Source organism: Oncorhynchus mykiss, chromosome 27 (assembly GCF_057628025.1).
Source record: "Oncorhynchus mykiss isolate SJ-2025 chromosome 27, ASM5762802v1, whole genome shotgun sequence".
In the NCBI taxonomy this organism is placed as follows: domain Eukaryota; kingdom Metazoa; phylum Chordata; class Actinopteri; order Salmoniformes; family Salmonidae; genus Oncorhynchus; species Oncorhynchus mykiss.
The window spans coordinates 18,215,610-18,238,232 of record NC_143048.1 but is presented as its reverse complement, the minus strand read 5'-3'; the positions used below and the strand labels follow the sequence as shown (position 1 = coordinate 18,238,232).

The window sequence follows — 22,623 nt, the reverse complement described above, 5'->3', positions numbered from 1 at the left end:
GTTCTTCCTCAGAACCTGGCAGGATGGAGCTGGTCTGATGGCCCTGGCAGACAGAGGGTCAAAGCATCAAAAGACACAGACAGACACACACACACACAACCTGAGACAAAAATGGCATAGCCCCGTAATCCCAGCTTCCCCCAGCTGCCCCCGATAAGAAAGTATTCTTATTGGTTGTGACCCATTGAGGAAGTGTTCTAAATATAGCCAGGTGTTTTCCCATCTGTCCAGGGGTTGGATAGAGGAGGGGGGGGGGGGGGGGTGAGGCTGGTCTACTGTCTGGTCTACTGGTCTGCTGGCTGGTCTACTGGTCTAATTGCTGGTCTACTGGCTGGTCTACTGGTCTACTGGCTGGTCTACTGGCTGGTCTACTGGTCTACTGGCTGGTCTACTGGTCTACTGGCTGGTCTACTGGCTGGTCTACTGGCTGGTCTATTGGCTGGTCTACTGACTGGTCTACTGGTCTACTGGCTGGTCTACTGGTTTACCGTCTGGTCTACTGGTCTACTGGCTGGTCTACTGGTTTACTGGATGGTCTACTGGCTGGACCTCTGGTCTACTGGTTTACTGGCTGGTCTACTGGCTGGTCTACTGGCTTGTCTACTGTCTGGTTTACTGGTCTACTGGTCTACTGGCTGGTCTACTGGTCTACTGGCTGGTTTACTGGTCTACTGGGCTACTGGCTGGTCTACTGGTCTACTGGTTTACTGGCTGGTCTACTGGCTGGTCTACTGGTCTACTGGTCTACTGGTCTATTGGCTGGTCTACTGGTCTACTGGCTGGTCTACTGGTCTACTGGCTGGTCTACTGGTCTACTGGCTGATCTACTGGTCTACTGGCTGATCTAATGGCTGGTCTACTGGTCTACTGGTTTACTGACTGGTCTACTGGTCTACTGGCTGGTCTACTGGCTGGTCTACTGGCTGGTCTACTGGTCTACTGGCTGGTCTACTGGCTGGTCTGTTGGCTGGTCTACTGGCTGGTCTACTGGCTGGTCTACTGGTCTACTGGCTGGTCTACTGGCTGGTCTGTTGGCTGGTCTACTGGCTGGTCTACGGGTTTACTGGCTGCTCTACTGGTTTACTGGCTGGTCTACTGGCTGGTCTACTGGTCTACTTTCTGGTCTACTGGTCTACTGGCTGGTCTACTGGTCTACTGGCTGGCATACTGGTTTACTGGCAGGTTTACTGGTTTACTTGCTGGTCTACTGGTCTACTGGCTGGTCTACTGGCTGGTCTACTGGCTGGACTACTGGTTTACTGGCTGGTCTACTGGGACACCTTCTAGGTCACCCAACGATCTCTTTCTATCCCTTATTTTTTCTTAGACTTTGAGAGTAAAACTAGGGTTATTTTCCCAGGGACATAGATTTTATTTTACAACCGAGACAAATTTCTGAATGTTGTGGAGAGAGATGAGTTCAGTCCTGTGAGTTTCAGCCCGTAGTTACGTGTTATGAGTTAGGAGTTGTGGATCATGGCTATGCCTTGGTGTAGAGGCCCAGAGGGAGTCTCTAGAGCACGGCTGTTAGAAGCCACAGAAGAGTAATGGCTGTGGAGAGACGTCATCCATCCTACCCTGCCCTGAGCTATGATGAGAGGCCTGGATCGTTCCATATAACATAGGCTGCGTCCCACATGACACCTCCTTCCCCCTTATATAGTGCACTACGTTTGTCTAGGGCCCATGGGGCTCTGATCAAAAGCAGTGCAATATGTAGGGAATAGGATGCCATTTTGGAGGCATCCATATACAGCTATAGGTTTGGTTATATATTATCAGACATTGGTTTGGGGGTTCTCTGCCTGTTTCTGTTAGCAAATGTGATTTGCGCATGCCAAATTAAACACAATGAATGATTGGTGGAGTAACCTCAGACTTCATTTTGTGGGGTTGGGAGTGTTCAGGACTGTTAAATCGATCCCAAATGCAACCCTATTCCCTATATAGTGCACTACTTGTGCCATTTTGGATGCATGGGAGTGTACTCTACATAGACCACAGGGCTCTGTGTTGGGCTGGGAGTGTACTCTACATAGACCACAGGGCTCTGTGCGGGGCTGGGAGTTTACTCTACATATACCACATGGGGGAAGGGGAGAGTTGGGAAACGCAGGAAAAAGAACGTAAAGAAATGCATGATGGGAATTATGTAATTCCGTCCAGATCTCGTGTGAACTTTGTACATCATCCCATTGCCAGCTACAATGTATAGCAGCATCTCAGATAGTACTATTGTAGAGCATGGACATGTCCCATAGCCTGTTAGATTAGGAATGTTTTCCACTTGTTTTTTCTGAACTAGTTTTTTTAATTTAGTCAATGCAGCAGACAGGTAGACCAGACCAGTAATCAATCACTAAAGACCAGACATGTCAGTCCATATAAAAATGTTGGTTGTTGTAGCAGAGGGAGCTTCCTGATAGGGCTGTCTTCTTTCTGTGTCTTGTCACCTGACCCCTGACCTCTAACCCATAACCCGACATGTGGTGGATGCTCAGAACTGAGGTGGTGTGGTATAACCATAGACACCATTCTAGTGTCCAAAAGCCTGTTTTAGCATGGGTAGCGCTATTGAGGACTTTCACCATTTTGAAGTAGTAAACTGGGTGAGACTTCCTATGGTTTGTGGAAGGATCACATAATTCCATCCAGGTCACCAGGAGGGATCAGACTTCACATTATACTTGTGAGCAAACATTCCATATCTACAGGTGGCAGTAAATCGCCAACCTTGGCTTTATACCTGTTCAAACAACACATTCCAGGTGGCAGTACACACCCTTTGTTTGCCAACTTATAGAAGTTGTAGAAGAAGAAAATGGACCTCTTCAAAATGGAGATGACCTCAATGGTGCGCTGCCCATGCTCTCACAGATGCCATAATGGGACATACACTGATGCGATGTCTATCTAAGTCTATGGGTATAACTATATCAATGAAGAGGAAAATGGAAGGACACTAACAGGACTTTATATGGGCTGTCGAGGGACAGACAGAAGTCTAGGACAGTCTTTGAAGCCCCTGTGAGTAAAATACAGACTGGTATCGCCATTGGGGCCATTCAGTCAGTTCTAGAAGGCTAATTTTCATCACAGCTTTATTTGTAGATGTGGGTCAGAGCCTGTTATTAGATCTATTATGTTAACATAGTTTAGAGTTTCGACAGCTCCATGGGCCCAGGTCAAAAGTAGTGCACTATATAGTGAATAGGGTGCCATTTGGTACTCACACCTAGTTTCCTCTGTCTGCAGAATGAGATGAGATAATTGTTTAGAGCAGAGAGCTGAGAGAGACACTGTCAGCATTGCTTCTGTTCTCCAACCCTATGACTGAAGAGGACAGAAATGTAATAATGAAATTTGACCCTGTTATGCTGAATCTCACAGTCAATAAGCAGGGATACTTGGGTAACAAAATCAGTCCCTTCACCTCATAGTGCTCTGCCTGAGACCCTAATATTTCCTGTATGTCTCCACCTGTTAACCACCTCACTCCTCTGCTGTTGGACCGAGACTACTCTCTGTAAAATATGTGTTTCCTCATACTGTAGGCTGCTCTACTCATGTGTATATCCCAAATGGCACCCTATTCCCTTTATAGTACACTATTCTGGCTGTGGCAAAGATCCTGTCCAGCCACACATGGAGAGCCACAACTACCAACTGACCTCTAAAATCACAACGTATTGTCTCTGGAGACACACAGGCCTAATTACTTATGGTGAGTGTCCAATGGGGATTTAACCAGGTGTTTTACCCAAAATACTTAGCCTTCTGTTTCTACCTATGTGGACCGGCACCCGTGTCTCACTGCCATGACTTGGGGCCAAGCCCAGGCCACTGGTACTTTTCAACAGGCATTTACATAACAACTTTAACACCTTCTCATAAAGCAAAAGTCTTGAATGAGGCAGAGGTTGTTGATTCTGCTCACCACAAGTCGTTAGTGTCACACTCCTGATGATAACGCTAGAGCTTACATTAACATTAAACACTGGCGACCCACTGGTGTGGGGGTAAGTCTCAATGTAAAACACCATATTATAGTGCACCCTGGTCAACAGTATTTCACTTTTATAGAGAATAGGATGCCATTTGGGATTATAGCCATGTGTTTAGTCTAAGTTGGTCTAATAACACTAGACAGAGGATGTTATAAATACTAAAGTGATGTACAAACATGAGCCAGCTGTCCATATTGAACCAGCCATCAGGTCTCTATGGTAACACAGTAAAGCAGGCAGCAGCCTGATAGATCAGTCATTAACTCTTTATGACTGTGGCATTACTAGGATACAATTTAGTTCATTACTCCTCTCCTCCCTGAATATATCCTCTGTGACATTACTAGGATGCCACTGATACCTGACTCACTGTAGTATTTCTAACATTATGAAAAGTTGTTTGTGTATTCTTCAACCAATCTGTTTTGTTGTTTGTTTAAGACAGCCATGCAGTTAAAGCGGTATTGAGTGCTGCGGTACACTCTGTTGTCTGACGAACCATTGTCTGTTTCTCTTTGTTTGCAGATGTGCAGTAAGATGACCAATGCAGGAGCAGGTAAGGCTTTTTCATGTGTACATGTTTCACCAGGCTGTGTGTTGAATCTGAGACGTGACCCAAATGGAACCCTATTCCCTACATAGTGCACTACTTTGGACCAGAGCCCTATGTGCCCTGTTCAAAAGTAGTGCACTATACATGGAATATGGTGCAATTTGGGACATAATCACTGTCTTTATATTGTCTTTAGCAGCCCTGGTTAGCTCTGTTATCCCAGGGTCTGCTCTGTTAGCCAGGGTCTGCTCTTTGAGTTCAGGGTCTGCTCTGTTAGTCCAGGGTCTGCTCTGTTAGGCCAGGGTCTGCTCTGTTAGGCCAGGGTCTGCTCTGTTAGGCCAGGGTCTGCTCTGTTAGGCCAGGGTCTGCTCTGTTAGGCCAGGGTCTGCTCTGTTAGGCCAGGGTCTGCTCTGTTAGGCCAGGGTCTGCTCTGTTAGACCAGGGTCTTTCAGGGAGCATTCCAAGTTTAACAGAGGTGGTTCGGTGAACCATTCTCGGGTGATGAGTAACCTTGCATGAGACCTGAAGTCTTGCATTAGCTCCCCGAGCCAATGCCGGACTTTAGCTCAGCGGGCTAACACTGTATTTTAGCATTCATAAGACCCGCACGGTTTCAAAACCAGTCAATCACATAAGGCTTGTCTTCCACAGGGTGGTACGGCTGTTGCTCTGAAACAATGTGGTTGTGAGTTACGGATGGGGACAGGTGTACCAGCCATGGTCCAGGTTTCACTCCCCAGGAGTGTCTGGAGAATGTCCAGAGAATGTCCCTCCCGACACACAGCCGGTCAGGCTTTTATTTTAAAGGCCTATTTATGCATGGCTTGGCAGGACGCAGTTAAAATTAGGAGGCATGTCATTGTTACTAGTACTACATAGTTACTGCTGAGGGAACTATTTGTCGTGTCGTGATGTGGCCCTGGGGGCAGCTGGGGGCGATGGGCGATGCCATTTTTGTCTCAGGTTCCACTCTCACATGAACTCTATGAGCGTATAACAGAGGGTATGTCAATAATGTACAGGAGACTGTTCACATTCCATCACTTTCCCCTATAGGTAGGAATGTCTGCTGTGTGGTCTGGCTGTAATATGACGCGCTCTTAACAGACAACTTTACAGCTCTGTGAATGAACACCACTCACACCAGGGTAATCTAGAGTGACGTATCACTGCTCACAGCTACAGCACGCTAACCCTAGAGTAATGGTTGTAAATCTATGGACTTTATGTAGTGTTTAGTTTGTTGATGACTTCAGTAACTGTTTGTCAACACAACCAAGACATTTCCTTCCCCATGGTCCTGTTGATGTCATATTTTAGTACAGTGTGTTTCTACCATTGCTTTCGTAGTGTACAGTATATTTAACCACGAGACTCTCGACATGCCGTTTCCCTTTTAGAACCATATCATGGCTGAAGTAAGCCAGACCAAAGTCAGTGTCAAAGTCAATGTGATGTGGTCAGAATCACTAACAGAAAGAGAACCGTAGTTAACAGAACATCTGTTTTCAATAGAAACACAGGCTGTGTCTCAAATGGCACCCTACTCCCTATATAGTGCACTACTTTTGACCATAGCATATATGGGGCTCTGGTGAAAAGTACTGCACAATACAGAGAATAGGGTGCCATTTGAGACACACACAGTCAGGGTAATAACTGTGAGTAGGATGATGACGTAAGGAGATGAAGCTAACTCTGAGCTCTGATATTCTCTGCCTATATTTGACAGCTGTACCGTGGAAACTGTAGAGACTATGATGTCATGTTACTGGACCAGATGGTCTGCAGAATCTATGGATGCATCCCAAATGTCACCCTATTCCATATATAATGCACTACTGCTGACCAGAGCCATATGGGCCCTATGGGCAGTCATCATAACCACCAGTTCACCTCTTTATAGTGACATAGTCCAGCCGAGGAAACTTCTCTGGGCCCATATCCCAAATAGCCATGCATGTGACTAAACACACCACGTACACACACACCACAAACGAGCACTGTCTAGGGTAGAGGTTAGGGTGGTCAGCTCTCTGGGGTAGAGGTGAGGAGAATCACAAGTCAGACAGAAACTTGAATCCTCATCGCTTTGAAACGTGGCCTGACTGTATTTGATGTGTGATGTCCATAGTTTATGGCCTTTAAACTCTATACCGATCGATCGGTATTCTGTTGTATATCTGTTGCTATGTTCTCACAAGCATTTCACTACACCTGCAATAACATCTGCTAAATATGTGTATGTGACCAATACAATTGGATTCTATTTTATTTGATGTTGAGAGGAAGCTTGAAGCATCTATGGTAAAACGCCAGACCTTTCTGCCCCACTAGAATGTTTTTAAACCCCAGACCTTTCTGCCCCACTAGAATGTTTTTAAACCCCAGACCTTTCTGCCCCACTAGAATGTTTTTAAACCCCAGACCTTTCTGCCCCACTAGAATGTTTTTAAACCCCAGACATTTCTGCCCCACTAGAATGTTTTTAAACCCCAGACCTTTCTGCCCCACTAGAATGTTTTTAAACCCCAGACCTTTCTGCCCCACTAGAATGTTTTTAAACCCCAGACCTTTCTGCCCCACTAGAATGTTTTTAAACCCCAGACCTTTCTGCCCCACTAGAATGTTTTTAAACCCCAGACCTTTCTGCCCCACTAGAATGTTTTTAAACCCCAGACCTTTCTGCCCCACTAGAATGTTTTTAAACCCCAGACCTTTCTGCCCCACTAGAATGTTTTTAAATCCCAGAATATTTTTTTGTTTTCCCTTAGCTCCCAGAAGGACAGGCTCAGGGACAGGGACAAATTCAACAGCTTATTTTTAGAACATTTTACTAACATTGCTCTCTCACAGTGACCTGCTCTCTCACAGTGAGGGGACTGTCTATCACTGTCCTAGACCACACACACACATACAAACACGCACAATCACGCACATACACACACACAAATACAAACAAACACACACAAACCGACACACAGATCTCCTCTCTGAATTTATCCTCTAATCTGTGTTGACTGGTGCAATCTAAAGCCAGTTATTCTGTGGTTCTGTGAAAACAAAGGAAGAGCTGTGTGGAAAGGGTTCATTCTCTTAATAAGACTCTCCGTGTCTGAAGGCTCCATTGGGTTATTAAGACACTGCGTTCCTCACACCTCTCTGTGAATGACTCCAGGGCAAAGCATTCAACAACCTGGCTGACTTCCCTCACCAGGAAAAAAGACACGTCTTTAAGACTCTTTGTACAACTGTCTTTCTTATTTTGTTTATTTCCTCTTCACGCTTCAATTTCACCTTGCTATAATAGGGACTTGAGGCATCCTGCTGGATCTATTGACTCTACTGTCAGGCTGCTGCTTTGATCAACTCTACAGAGTACTGACTCACTGGTCAATCATGGAGGAGTCCTCCTCATCATGCACTACATGATTACACCCCCAACATGTCATCCTCATGTGAGTCATAAATAGTGAATAGTTGTGAGTAGACAATCTTTTTGAGGTTTCTGTTATTTTTTGTAATTTTACTCCCCAACGGGTCCGGGAGAGGCGAAGGTCGAGTCATGCGTCCTCCGAAACACGACCCGCCAAAATGCGCTTCTTATCACCCGCTCGCTTAACCCAGCCGAACCCATGTGTCGGAGGAAACACGGCCGGTAATGGCACAGCCTGGGATCGAACCCCAGTCTGTAGTGATGCCGCAACACTGCGAAGCAGGGCCTTAGACCGCTGCGCCACTCGGGAGGCCCCTTTTTGAGGTTTCTTAACCAAATAGATGCTAACTGTCCTGTTTTGTTTATATGGGATTTACTGGCAGGGTAGCCTAATGGTTAGCGCGTAACCGGAAGGTTGCAAGTTCAAATCCCCGAGCTGACAAGGTACAAATTTGTCGTTCTGCCCCTGAACAGGCAGTTAACCCACTGTTCCTAGGCCGTCATTGAAAATAAGAATTTATTCTTAATTAACTGACTTGCCTATAGAGTTCTGCTCCATTAATATGAACTTGGCTGAAGCTGAGTGCAGTCAATCGATGCTGCCACAGGAACCATTCCTAGAACACTAGGGAACACTAGAACAGGAACATAAGAACATTAGGCCTCACTCCCCTATCTGAGATACCTACTGCAGCCCTCAATCCTCCACATACAACACCCATTCTGCCAGTCACATTCTGTTAAAAGTCCCCAAAGCACACACATCCCTGGGTCGCTCCTCTTTCCAGTTAACTGCAGCTAACGACTGGAACGAGCTGCAAAAAAACACTCAAACTGGGCAGTTTTATCTCCATCTCTTCATTCAAAGACTCAATCATGGACACTCTTACTGACGGTTGTGGCTGCTTCGCGTGATGTGTTGTTGTCTCTACCTTCTTGCACTTTGTGATGTTGTCTGTGCCCAATAATGTTTGTACCATGTTTTGTGCTGCTACCATGTTGTGCTGCTGCCATGTTGTATTGCCACCATGTTGTGTTATGTGTTGCTGCCATGCTATGTTTTGTGCTGTCTCTCTTGTTGTGATGTGCGTTTTGTCCTATATTTTTATTTTATTTTGTATTTTTAATCCCAGCCCCCGTCACCTAAGGAGGCCTTTTGGTAGGCAGTCTTTAATAAAGGTTAAATAAGATAATCATGTGACGGCCGTTGGCGGTGGAAGAAGGTGAGGACCAAGGTGCAGCATGGTATGTGTCCATATTTATTAAATGAACACCAAAATAACAAAGAGAAACGACCGAAAACGGTTCTGGCTGGTGCAGACACACAACAGAAAACAGAAAACAATCACCCACGAAACACAATAGAAAACAGGCTACCTAAATATGGTTCTCAATCAGGGACAACGATTGACAGCTGCCTCTGATTGAGAACCATACCAGGCCAAACACAGAAATAGCAAATCATAGAAAAACTAACATAGACAACCCACCCAACTCACCATACTAAAACAAAGACATAACAAAATAACTAAGGTCAGAACGTGACAAATCAGAGATGATCAGAGATAATGTGGAATAATACTGCTGTGAAGTTCTCCCCAGACTCCCATAACATGGCTGTAGTCAGTGTGATCATTCATCTTGGTGTGAAACGAGGTCTGTGCTGGCTCAGTCAGTATATACAGTATTCTAAATCACTGCTATGGGTCCTGGGTCCAGATGACTCCAGTGCCTGTTATATAACTCCAGGCCAGGCTGCTGGTAATCATCCAGAAGATGTGTATTTTTCTGTCTTTGTTTAACTCATCTCTGTTCCACCCTGGGCACATCACATCGCTCCCAGCTGCCTTCCCAAACCTAGGCCCCTTCCGTCTTCCCTCTCTCACTCTGTCTCGCTCTCTTTCTCTTCCCAGCCTCACTCTCCCCCCTCTCCAACCTCTCTCTTGCTCCTCCACCCTCAACCCTTTTCTCCTCTCTTTGCCCTCTGCCAGTGACCTTAGACAACAGCCTCTCTACTATTGTACTACAATGCTCCACGGCTTTCACACACACACACACACACACACACACAAAATTGATGATGAGGGAGAATGGGGTATCACCTGTAGAACTGTAAACAGAACAGAGGCAGAACTTAGTCTGTGGGCGAGCATGTTGAAATCAGACAGTCCCTATCTTACTGATGTGTTCATGATCACATCTATGTATGGTTTCAGTCAAGGTGTCATGAGGGGGACAGAGGGTGAAGAGGACCAAGGTAAGGGGAAGTCTAGTAGAGGGTGTGTGTGAGTGAGGGTGGTTGGGGAGTAAAGTGATAGCTGGTCAGAGAAGATGACCTGCAACAGATCAGGAAACAGGGATGTCAGGACAGATCTATAGATTCTATACAGAAATACATGACACATTCCCTACATAGTGCACTACTTTTGACCAGAGCCATATGGGCCATGGTTAAAAGTAGTGCCCTACATAGGAGAATATAGTGTAATGGGTGAAGTGGGTGAAGGATCTGGATGAAGATATTGTTGCTGTGGCCTCAATAGAAAACAGGTGTTCTCTCCAAGGTGGCCTATATTCAGTAAAGGAACTGTGTGCGCTCGTTTGTGTTTTCCATGGAATGTGACCAGGACATTCAGCATTTTGATCCATTTAGCGACCTTAAAATACTATAATAGACAGCAGGTCTGGACTGTGTTGATGTGTCAGTAGTGGCCGCACTCATAATTTGGAACTCCTGGAAAACCTGTTTCCATGTCATTATACTGTTATTCACTCCCCCTCCTCTCATTGGCCAGCACGGTCCGATCTATGACATCATGTGTTATATTTACTAGCCAGTCGTCATGTGTAGCTTTATAAAGAACTCCTCCTGACCAGAGCATGAAACATTCCACACAGGGTAAGATGGAAAATAACTTGTGGTTTCCTGAGTCCACAGACCAGCCAGACTGTTTGACAAGAGAAGAAAAACTGTCCGAGGTTTTAAAAAGACTCTCTCCTAAATATGCAGTCATTAGAGAGACTATTCTTCATTAGGCCTGGGAGAAGATGTGAGAAACTACAACTAGAAACCTTCATTAGTAACATTGTATTTCAACTTTTGTCATTTAAAATGCCACATTACTTCTGATGACTCCTATCCTGGATAAAACCATGAGCATGGCCAGGAAATCCACATCATTATAAGAATGAATGACCAAATTTACAGTACCAGTAAAAGGTTTGGACAACCCTACTCATTCCAGGGTTTTATATTGTAGAATAATAGTGAAGACATCAACACTATGAAATGACACATTTGGAATCATGTAGTAACCAAAAAAGTGTTAAACAAATAAAAATATATTTTAGTCAATCCGGAAAATGTCAAGAACTTTTAAAGTTTCTTAAAGTGCAGTTGCAAAAACCATCAAGCGCAATGATGAAACTGGCTCTCATGAGGACTACCATAGGAAAGGAAGACCCAGAGTTACCTGCAGTGGATAAGTTCATTGGAGTTACCAGCCTCAGAAATTGCAGCTCAAATAAATGCTTCACAGAGTTCAAGTAACAGACACATCTCAACATCAACTGTTTAGAGGAGACTGCGTGATTCAGGCCTTCATGGTCAAATTGCTGCAAAGAAACCACTACTAAAGGACACCAATAAGAAGAAGTGACTTGCTTGGGCCAAGAAACACAAGCGATGGACATTAGACTGGTGTAAATCTGTCCTTTGGTCTGATGAGTCCAAATTTGAGATTTTTGGTTTCAACCGCCGTGTTATGCAGAGTACGTGAACAGATGTGAGGTTCCCACCGTGAAGCATGGAGGAGGAGGTTTGATGGTGTGGGGGTGATTTGCTGGTGACACTGTAGGTGATTTATTTAGAATTCAAGGCACACTTAACCAGCATGGCTACCACAGCATTCTGCAGCGATACGCCATTCCATCTGGTTTGCGCTTAGTGGGACTATCATTTGTTTTTCAACAGGACATTTACATAAAACACACATCCAGGCTGTGTAAAGGCTATTTGACCAAGAAGGAGAGTGATGGAGTGCTGCATCAAATGACCTGGCCTCCACAATCTCCCGACCTCAACCCAATTGAGATGGTTTGAGTTGGAATGAGTTGGACCTAAGAGTGAAGGAAAAGCAGCCAACAAGTGCTCAGCATATGTGGGAACTCCTTCAAGACTGTTGGAAAAGCATTCCAGGTGAAGCTGGTTGAGAGAATTCCAAGAGAGTGCAAAGCTGTCATGAAAGGAAAAGGGTGGCTACTTTGAAGAATCTGAAATATAAAATATATGTTGAATTGTTTAACACTTTTTTGGTTACTACATATTTCCATATGTGTTTTTTCGTAGTTTTGATGTCTTCACTATTATTCTACAATGTAGAAAATAGTAAAAATAAAGAAAAACCCTTGAATCAGTAGGTGTGTCCAAAGTTTTGTCTGGTACTGTATGTAATCTATCCTTCACAAAACATTATCAATCCACCCCCTTTCCTCTTCCATCTCTTTCTCTTTATCTGTGTGAGTGTCCGTGCGTGCGTGCATACAGTGGGGAGAACAAGTATTTGATACACTGCCGATTTTGCAGGATTTCCTACTTACAAAGCATGTAGAGGTCTGTAATTTTTTATCATAGGTACACTTCAACTGTGAGAGACGGAATCTAAAACAAAAATCCAGAAAATCACATTGTATGATTAAGTAATTAATTTGCATTTTATTGCATGACATAAGTATTTGATACATCAGAAAAGCAGAACTTAATATTTGGTACAGAAACCTTTGTTTGCAATTACAGAGATCATACGTTTCCTGTAGTTCTTGACCAGGTTTGCACACAATGCAGCAGGGATTTTGGCCCACTCCTCCATACAGACCTTCTCCAGATCCTTCAGGTTTCGGGGCTGTCGTTGGGAAATATGGACTTTCAGCTCCCTCCAAAGATTTTCTATTGGGTTCAGGTCTGGAGACTGGCTAGGCCACTCCAGGACATTGAGATGCTTCTTACGGAGCCACTCCTTAGTTGCCCTGGCTGTGTGTTTCGGGTCGTTGTCTCTTACTGAGGGAAGGAGGTTGTTGGCCAAGATCTCGCGATACATGGCCCCATCCATCCTCCCCTCAATACTGTGCAGTCGTCCTGTCCCCTTTGCAGAAAAGCATCCCCAAAGAATGATGTTTCCACCTTCTTGTTTCACGGTTGGGATGGTGTTCTTGGGGTTGTACTCATCCTTCTTCTTCCTCCAAACACGGCGAGTGGAGTTTAGACCAAAAAGCTCTATTTTTGTCTCATCAGACCACATGACCTTCTCCCATTCCTCCTCTGGATCATCCAGATGGTCATTGGCAAACTTCAGATGGGCCTGGACATGCCCTGGCTTGAGCATGGCTTGACCTTATGTGTGCTGCAGGATTTTAATCCATGACGGCACATTGTGTTACTAATGGTTTTCTTTGAGACTGTGGTCCCAGCTCTCTTCAGGTCATTGACCAGGTCCTGCCATCTAGTTCTGGGCTGATCCCTCACCTTCCTCATAATCATTGATACCCCACGAGGTGAGATCTTGCATGGAGCCCCAGACCGAGGGTGATTGACCGTCATCTTGAACTTCTTCCATTTTCTAATAATTGCTCCAACAGTTGTTGCCTTCTCACCAAGCTGCTTGACTATTGTCCTGTAGCCCATCCCAGCCTTGTACAGGTCTACAATTTTATCCCTGATGTCCTTACACATCTCTCTGGTCTTGGCCATTGTGGAGAGGTTGGAGTCTGTTTGATTGAGTGTGTGGACAGGTGTCTTTTATACAGGTAACGAGTTCAAACAGGTGCAGTTAATACAGGTAATGAGTGGAGAACAGGAGGGCTTCTTAAAGAAAAACTAACAGGTCTGTGAGAGACGGAATTCTTACTGGTTGGTAGGTGATCAAATACTTATGTCATGCAATAAAAGGCAAATGAATTACTTAAAAATCATACAATGTGATTTTCTGGATTTTTGTTTTAGATTCCGTCTCTCACAGTTGAAGTGTACCTATGATAGAAATTACAGACCTCTACATGCTTTGTAAGTAGGAAAACCTGCAGAATCGGCAGTGTATCAAATACTTGTTCTCCCCACTGTAGGTGTGTGTGTATGCTGCATATGTGCGTCTGCGTGCGTGTGTTGGGATAGGGGGGTGGGGGGTTCAGTGCTAATAAAAGCCAGGCGGTGCAGACAGTAAATGGGTTCCCATGGATTATAGTGCCTAACAGAGCCTTAACAGATCCAGGCTTGACAACATTACATGCCATGTCATTCTCCTCTTGTTTAACAGTGAAGAAACAATAGTCATGTTAGCTTGGCTTGCCAGTTACACTCTCTCTGTTGAGGCCACTTTGTAGGCCTTTGAGTGGTCACTCAAAGTCACTATTACGATCCTGAAACTAACAGTCTATTACAGTCTAGTACGACTAAAAGTTACATACTTTAGCAGCAGGCTGACTTACTGTCATACTGTTCATGTTTTGGTGGACTCCAGGACAAGTAGCTGCTGCTTTTGCAACAGTTAATGGGGATCCTAATAAAATACCAAAACCAATGGTATGTGTGTGTCTTTGTGTGTGTGTATGCTCTCTCTGGAGAACCCTGCTCCTACTCTCTAACCCCTAATTCCTCATTTTAACCTACATACAGACGACAAGTTGCTCCTCTGGAAAAATAGCATCTTGGGAATATGTTCAGGAAATGTGTAGTGCATGACTGAGACGGGCCTGTAAGAGTGGGATGAGGGGGGAGTTGGGGGCGTGTGAGTTCCCTGGTGCGTCTTATTTCCATTCGGGTTGGGAGTGTAATCCCCCCGACTATTGAGGGGGTGTGGCATGGGACCTCATCATCCAATCACAGAGCAAAATCAGCTTCCCCACATCTGGGATTTTCCCACCGCGCCGATCGGACAACATTCCGAACACACACAAAACATTACACACACACACACAGACACAGACACAGACACAGACACAGACACAGACACAGACACAGACACAGACACAGACACACACACACGAGAAAGAAAGGGAGAGAGCAAAGAAGTAAACTAGCTCTCTGAGAAGTTGCCAGTTTCTCAACGAGATGAGAAGTGAGTGGTTTGTGAAATGGCCTGTCCAAAACAAACATTGAGAGAGTCAGAGAGGAGATGAGGGGAGAGGGGGAAGCCCTGTTCCTGATGATTGATATTTCCTCTCTCTGCATCTTCCTCCTTCCCTGCTTCCCTCACTCCCCCCACCCCTACAATCGCTCTCTGTCTCAGTCTACCCATAATATTCTACAGAGATAACAACAACCTTTGTTCTGGGTGGTAGAGGGTTTCAAACCAAGGTTGGGGTCAATTCAGTGTGTGCGTGCATGTGTGTGTGTGTGTGTGTGTGTGTGTGTGTGTTCCTGCAGGTGGCATTCTGCCCAATGGGGCCTGAACAAGTGGAGCTGAAAATAGTAACAAGCAGGTCACTGCTGAGGAGTTCCATGCATTGCATAGTTATTAGCATTTAAAGAGAGAGCAACAGTGTGTTGTTCTCCAGTAAGATATAGCCTGATACTGACCCTGCAGTGTGTGGTTCTCCAGTATGATATAGCCTGGTGCTGACACTGCAGTGTGTTGTTCTCCAGTAAGGTATAGCCTGGTACTGACCCTGCAGTGTGTTGTTCTCCAGTATGATATAGCCTGGTGCTGACCCTGCAGTGTGTTGTTCTCCAGTAAGATATAGCCTGGTGCTGACGCTTCAGTGTGTTGTTCTCCAGTATGATATAGCCTGGTGCTGACAATACAGTGTGTTGTTCTCCAGTATGATATAGCCTGGTGCTGACCCTGCAGTGTGTTGTTCTCCAGTATGATATAGCCTGGTGCAGACCCTTCAGTGTGTTGTTATCTAGTATGATATAGCCTGGTGCTGACCCTGCAGTGTGTTGTTCTCCAGTATGATATAGCCTGGTACTGATCCTGCAGTGTGTTCTCCAGTATGATATAGCCTGGTGCTGACCCTTCAGTGTGTTGTTCTCCAGTATGATATAGCCTGGTGCTGACCCGTCACTGTGTTGTTCTCCAGTATGATATAGCCTGGTACTGATCCTGCAGTGTGTTGTTCTCCAGTATGATATAGCCTGGTGCTGACCCTTCAGTGTGTTGTTCTCCAGTATGATATAGCCTGGTGCTGACCCTTCAGTGTGTTGTTCTCCAGTATGATATAGCCTAGTGCTAACCCTTCAGTGTGTTGTTCTCCAGTATGATATAGCCTGGTGCTGACCCTGCAGTGTGTTGTTCTCCAGTAAGATGTAGCCTGGAGCTGACCCTGCAGTGTCAATCAGCCTGAACCCTATACCAGGGCAGAGAAATGAGCAGTGAAAATCCTGGTGGAAATTAAGTAATGTTATCCCAGCTGGACGCGGAGAGAGGGAGAAAGAGAGAGTGGAGACAAAGTTGAGCCCAAAAACTACCATGGGATTTGCGTGAACAGCAACCTTAGGAAAATCCTCTGCATTATCATTAACAGCAGACTCGTACTGTCATGTTGTGTCTTGTCTCTGTCCTTTCCCTTCACCCTGTCTCCCTCTGCTGGTCGTTGTTAGGTTACCTTTTCTCCCCCGCTTTCTCCCAGCTGTTCCTTGTCTCCTCTAACTACCCATTCACCCCGTTTCCCACCTGTTCCCTTTTTCCCTCTGATTAGGTCCCTATATCTCTCTCTGTTTCTGTTCCTGTCCTTGTCGGATTCTTGTTTGTGTTTGTGTTTCATGCCTGAGCCAGACTATCGTCATGTTTGCTGTAACCTTGTCCTGTCCTGTCGGAATCTGCCGGTCTATCTGAGCCTACCTATGTTTGGTTATTAAAGAAGCTCTGTTTAAGTTAGTTCGCTTTTGGGTCCTCATTCACTCACTTAACAGAAGAATCCGACCAAGAATGGACCCAGCGACTTCGGATCCTCTCCACTCAGCCGTCGGGATCCAGGGAGCGATGCTAGGCAGACACGAGCAGGAAGTGTCTGCTGCTCGACATGCCGTTGAGACCCTGGCCACCCAAGTCTCCAACCTCACAGAACAGGTTCACCATCTCCGCCTCGATCCACCGGCCACTTCCAGGGCTTTCGAATCTCCGGAGCCCAGAATCAATAACCCGCCGTGTTACTCTGGGGAGCCCACTGAATGCCGCTCGTTCCTCACCCAGTGTGATATTGTGTTTTCTCTCCAGCCCAACACTTACTCCAGGAGCACTGCTCGTGTCGCCTACGTCATATCTCTCCTTATTGGACGGGCTCGTGAATGGGGCACGGCAATCTGGGAGGCAAGGGCTGAGTGTACTAACCAGTATCAGGACTTTAAGGAGGAGATGATACGGGTTTTTGATCGATCTGTTTTTGGGGAGGAGGCTTCCAGGGCCCTGTCTTCCCTATGTCAAGGCAATCGATCCATAACAGACTACTCTATTGAGTTTCGCACTCTTGCTGTCTCCAGTGGCTGGAACGAGCCGGCCTTGCTCGCTCGTCTTCTGGAGGGTCTCCGCGCAGAGGTAAAGGATGAGATTCTCTCCCGGGAGGTTCCTTCCAGCGTGGATTCCTTGATTGAACTCGCTATTCGCATTGAGCGACGGGTTGATCTTCGTCACCGAGCTCGTGGAAAGGAGCTCGCGCTCTCCGTCGCCCCCCTCTCCGCATCACTACCATCTTCCTCTGCCGGCTCGGGTGCTGAGCCCATGCAGCTGGGAGGTATCCGCATCTCGACTAAGGAGAGGGAACGGAGAATCACCAACCGCCTCTGTCTCTATTGCGGTTCCGCTGGTCATTTTGTCACTTCATGTCCAGTAAAAGGCCAGAGCTCGTCAGTAAGCGGAGGGCTACTGGTGAGCGCTACTACTCCTGTCTCTCCTTCAAGATCCTGCACTACCTTGTCGGTCCATCTACGCTGGACCGGTTCGTCTGCTTCCTGCAGTGCCTTAATAGACTCTGGGGCGGAGGGCTGTTTTATGGACGAGACCTGGGCTCGGGAACATGACATTCCTCTCAGACAGTTAAAGGAGCCCACGGCCTTGTTCGCCCTGGATGGTAGTCCTCTCCCCAGGATTCAGCGTGAGACGCTACCTTTAACCCTCACTGTTTCTGGTAATCATAGTGAAACCATTTCTTTTTTAATTTTTCGTTCACCTTTTACACCTGTTGTTTTGGGCCATCCCTGGCTAATTTGTCATAATCCTTCCATTAATTGGTCTAGTAATTCTATCCTCTCCTGGAACGTCTCTTGTCATGTGAAATGTTTAATGTCTGCTATCCCTCCTGTTTCCTCTGTCTCTTCTTCACAGGAGGAGCCTGGTGATTTGACAGGGGTGCCGGAGGAATATCACGATCTGCGCACGGTGTTCAGTCGGTCCAGGGCCACCTCTCTTCCTCCACACCGGTCGTATGATTGTAGTATTGATCTCCTTCCGGGAACCACCCCCCCCCGGGGTAGACTATACTCTCTGTCGGCTCCCGAACGTAAGGCTCTCGAAGATTATTTGTCTGTAGCTCTTGACGCCGGTACCATAGTCCCCTCCTCCTCTCCCGCCGGAGCGGGGTTTTTTTTTTGTCAAGAAGAAGGACGGGTCTCTGCGCCCCTGCATAGATTATCGAGGGCTGAATGACATAACAGTGAAGAATCGTTATCCGCTTCCTCTTATGTCTTCAGCCTTCGAGATCCTGCAGGGAGCCAGGTTTTTCACTAAGTTGGACCTTCGTAACGCTTACCATCTCGTGCGCATCAGGGAGGGGGACGAGTGGAAGACGGCGTTTAACACTCCGTTAGGGCACTTTGAATACCGGGTTCTTCCTTTCGGCCTCGCTAACGCTCCAGCTGTCTTTCAGGCATTAGTCAATGATGTCCTGAGAGACATGCTGAACATCTTTGTTTTCGTCTACCTTGACGATATCCTGATTTTTTCACCGTCACTCCAGATTCATGTTCAGCACGTTCGACGTGTCCTCCAGCGCCTTTTAGAGAATTGTCTTTTTGTGAAGGCTGAGAAGTGCACTTTTCATGCCTCCTCCGTCACATTTCTCGGTTCTGTTATTTCCGCTGAAGGCATTAAGATGGATCCCGCTAAGGTCCAAGCTGTCATTGATTGGCCCGTCCCTAAGTCACGCGTCGAGCTGCAGCGCTTTCTCGGCTTCGCGAACTTCTATCGTCGTTTCATCCGTAATTTCGGTCAGGTGGCAGCTCCTCTCACAGCCCTTACTTCTGTCAAGACGTGCTTTAAGTGGTCCGTTTCCGCCCAGGGAGCTTTTGATCTCCTCAAGAATCGTTTTACATCCGCTCCTATCCTTGTTACACCTGACGTCTCTAGACAGTTCGTTGTCGAGGTTGACGCGTCAGAGGTGGGCGTGGGAGCCATTCTTTCTCAGCGCTCCCTCTCTGACGACAAGGTCCACCCATGCGCGTATTTTTCTCATCGCCTGTCGCCGTCGGAACGTAACTATGATGTGGGTAACCGCGAACTGCTCGCCATCCGGTTAGCCCTAGGCGAATGGCGACAGTGGTTGGAGGGGGCGACCGTTCCTTTTGTCGTTTGGACTGACCATAGGAACCTTGAGTACATCCGTTCTGCCAAACGACTTAATGCGCGTCAGGCGCGTTGGGCGCTGTTTTTCGCTCGTTTCGAGTTCGTGATTTCTTATCGTCCGGGCTCTAAGAACACCAAGCCTGATGCTTTGTCTCGTCTCTTCAGTTCTTCAGTAGCCTCCACTGACCCCGAGGGGATTCTCCCTGAGGGGCGTGTTGTCGGGTTGACTGTCTGGGGAATTGAGAGGCAGGTAAAACAAGCGCTCACTCACACTCCGTCGCCGCGCGCTTGTCCTAGGAACCTTCTTTTCGTTCCCGTTCCTACTCGTCTGGCCGTTCTTCAGTGGGCTCACTCTGCCAAGTTAGCCGGCCACCCTGGCGTTCGGGGTACGCTTGCTTCCATTCGCCAGCGTTTTTGGTGGCCCACCCGGGAGCATGACACGCGTCGTTTCGTGGCTGCTTGTTCGGTCTGCGCGCAGACTAAGTCCGGTAACTCTCCTCCTGCCGGCCGTCTCAGGCCGCTTCCTATTCCCTCTCGACCGTGGTCTCACATCGCCTTAGATTTTGTCACCGGACTGCCTTCGTCAGCGGGGAAGACTGTTATTCTTACGGTTGTCGATAGGTTCTCTAAGGCGGCTCATTTCATTCCCCTTGCTAAGCTTCCTTCTGCTAAAGAGACGGCACAAATCATCATCGAGAACGTTTTCAGAATTCATGGCCTTCCGTCAGACGTCGTTTCGGACAGAGGTCCGCAATTCACGTCTCAATTTTGGAGGGAGTTTTGCCGTTTGATTGGGGCTTCCGTCAGTCTCTCTTCCGGCTTTCACCCCCAGTCTAACGGTCAAGCAGAACGGGCCAATCAGACTATTGGTCGCATCTTACGCAGTCTTTCTTTTCGCAACCCTGCGTCTTGGTCAGAACAGCTCCCCTGGGCAGAATACGCCCACAACTCGCTTCCTTCGTCTGCGACCGGGCTATCTCCTTTTCAGAGTAGCCTCGGGTACCAGCCTCCGCTGTTCTCATCTCAGTTCGCCGAGTCCAGCGTCCCCTCCGCTCAGGCTTTTGTCCAACGTTGCGAGCGCACCTGGAAGAGGGTCAGGTCTGCACTTTGCCGTTATAGGGCGCAGACTGTGAGGGCTGCTAATAAGCGTAGAACTAAGAGTCCTAGATATTGTCGCGGTCAGAGAGTTTGGTTCTCCACTCAGAACCTTCCCCTTAAGACGGCTTCTCGCAAGTTGACCCCGCGGTTCATTGGTCCGTTCCGTATTTCTCGGGTCATTAATCCTGTCGCAGTTCGACTTCTTCTTCCGCGATACCTTCGTCGCGTCCACCCGGTCTTCCATGTCTCCTGTATTAAGCCCGTTCTTCGCGCCCCCGCTCGTCTTCCCCCCCCCCCCCCCATCCTTGTCGAGGGCGCACCCATCTACAGGGTCCGCAGGATTTTGGACATGCGTCCTCGGGGCCGTGGTCACCAGTACCTTGTCGATTGGGAGGGGTACGGTCCTGAGGAGAGGAGTTGGGTTCCCTCTCGGGACGTGCTGGACCGTGCGCTGATCGAGGATTTCCTCCGTTGCCGCCAGGTTTCCTCCTCGAGTGCGCCAGGAGGCGCTCGGTGAGTGGGGGGGTACTGTCATGTTGTGTCTTGTCTCTGTCCTTTCCCTTCACCCTGTCTCCCTCTGCTGGTCGTTGTTAGGTTACCTTTTCTCCCCCGCTTTCTCCCAGCTGTTCCTTGTCTCCTCTAACTACCCATTCACCCCGTTTCCCACCTGTTCCCTTTTTCCCTCTGATTAGGTCCCTATATCTCTCTCTGTTTCTGTTCCTGTCCTTGTCGGATTCTTGTTTGTGTTTGTGTTTCATGCCTGAGCCAGACTATCGTCATGTTTGCTGTAACCTTGTCCTGTCCTGTCGGAATCTGCCGGTCTATCTGAGCCTACCTATGTTTGGTTATTAAAGAAGCTCTGTTTAAGTTAGTTCGCTTTTGGGTCCTCATTCACTCACTTAACACGTACATTTCAATGTACGAGAAAACAATGTACTAAGCAAATGTCAAATTAGATTTTTGCCAAATTACAGTACGACAGACCACGTATTCACCCTGCACACCCTAATTGACAAACTAACAAAACAAAGGCAAAGTCTTCTCATGCTTTGTTGATTTCAAAAAAGCTTTTGAGAATTTGGCATGAAGGCCTGCTATTGAAATTGATGGAAAGTGGTGTTGGGGTAAAAATATACCACATTATAAAATCCATGTACACAAACAACAAGTGTGCGGTTAAAATTGGCAAAAAACGCACACATTTCTTTCCACAAGGCCGGGGGGTGAGACAGGGATGCAGCTTAAGCCCCACCCTATCAACGAATTGGTGAGGGCACTAGAACAGTCTGCAGCACCCGGCCTCACCCTTCTAGAATCTGAAGTCATATGTCTACTGTTTGCTGATGATCTGGTGCCTCAACCATGGAAGGCCTAAAGCAGCACCTAGATCTTCTGCACAGATTCTGTCAGACCTGGGCCCTGACAGTAAATCTCAGTAAGACAAAAATATTTGTGTTCAAAAAAAGGTCCAGTTGCCAGGACCACGAATACAAATTCCATCTAGACACCGTTGCCCTAGAGCACACAAAAAACTATACATACCTTGGCCTAAACATCAGCGCCACAGGTAACCTCCACAAAGCTGTGAACGATCTGAGAGACGAGGCAAGAAGGGCTTCTATGCCATCAAAAGGAACATAAAATGTGACATACCAATTAGGATCTGGCTACAAATACTTGAATCAGTTATTGAACCCATTGTCCTTTTTGGTTGTGAGGTCTGGGGTCCGCTCACCAACCAAGAATTCACAAAATGGGACAAACACCAAATTGAGACTCTGCATGCAGAATTCTGCAAAAATATCCTCTGTGTACAACGTAACACACCAAATAATGCATGCAGAGTAGAATTAGGCTGATACCCACTAATTATCAAAATCCAGAAAAGAGACGTTAAATTCTACAACCACCTAAAAGGAAGCGATTCCCAAACCTTCCATAACAAAACCATCACCTACAGAGAAATGAACCTGGAGAAGA

General features: G+C 46.8%; 1 protein-coding gene across 6 annotated transcripts in view; it reads left to right on the top strand.

Moving 5' to 3' along the window:
• stard13b (StAR-related lipid transfer (START) domain containing 13b) overlaps positions 1 to 22,623 on the top strand; it is a 96,181-nt gene that overhangs the window by 25,360 nt on the left and 48,198 nt on the right. For 4 of the 6 annotated variants that reach the window (XM_036965807.2, XM_090224712.1, XM_090224711.1 and 1 more), the window contains one exon: positions 4,533 to 4,563. In XM_036965807.2, the coding sequence (XP_036821702.2) occupies positions 4,533 to 4,563 (31 nt within the window). Of the gene's footprint in view, positions 1 to 2,810; positions 3,028 to 4,532; positions 4,564 to 5,211; positions 5,348 to 22,623 lie in introns of those variants that run through there. The other 2 variants (XM_090224715.1, XM_036965809.2) reach the window with 2 other exon arrangements.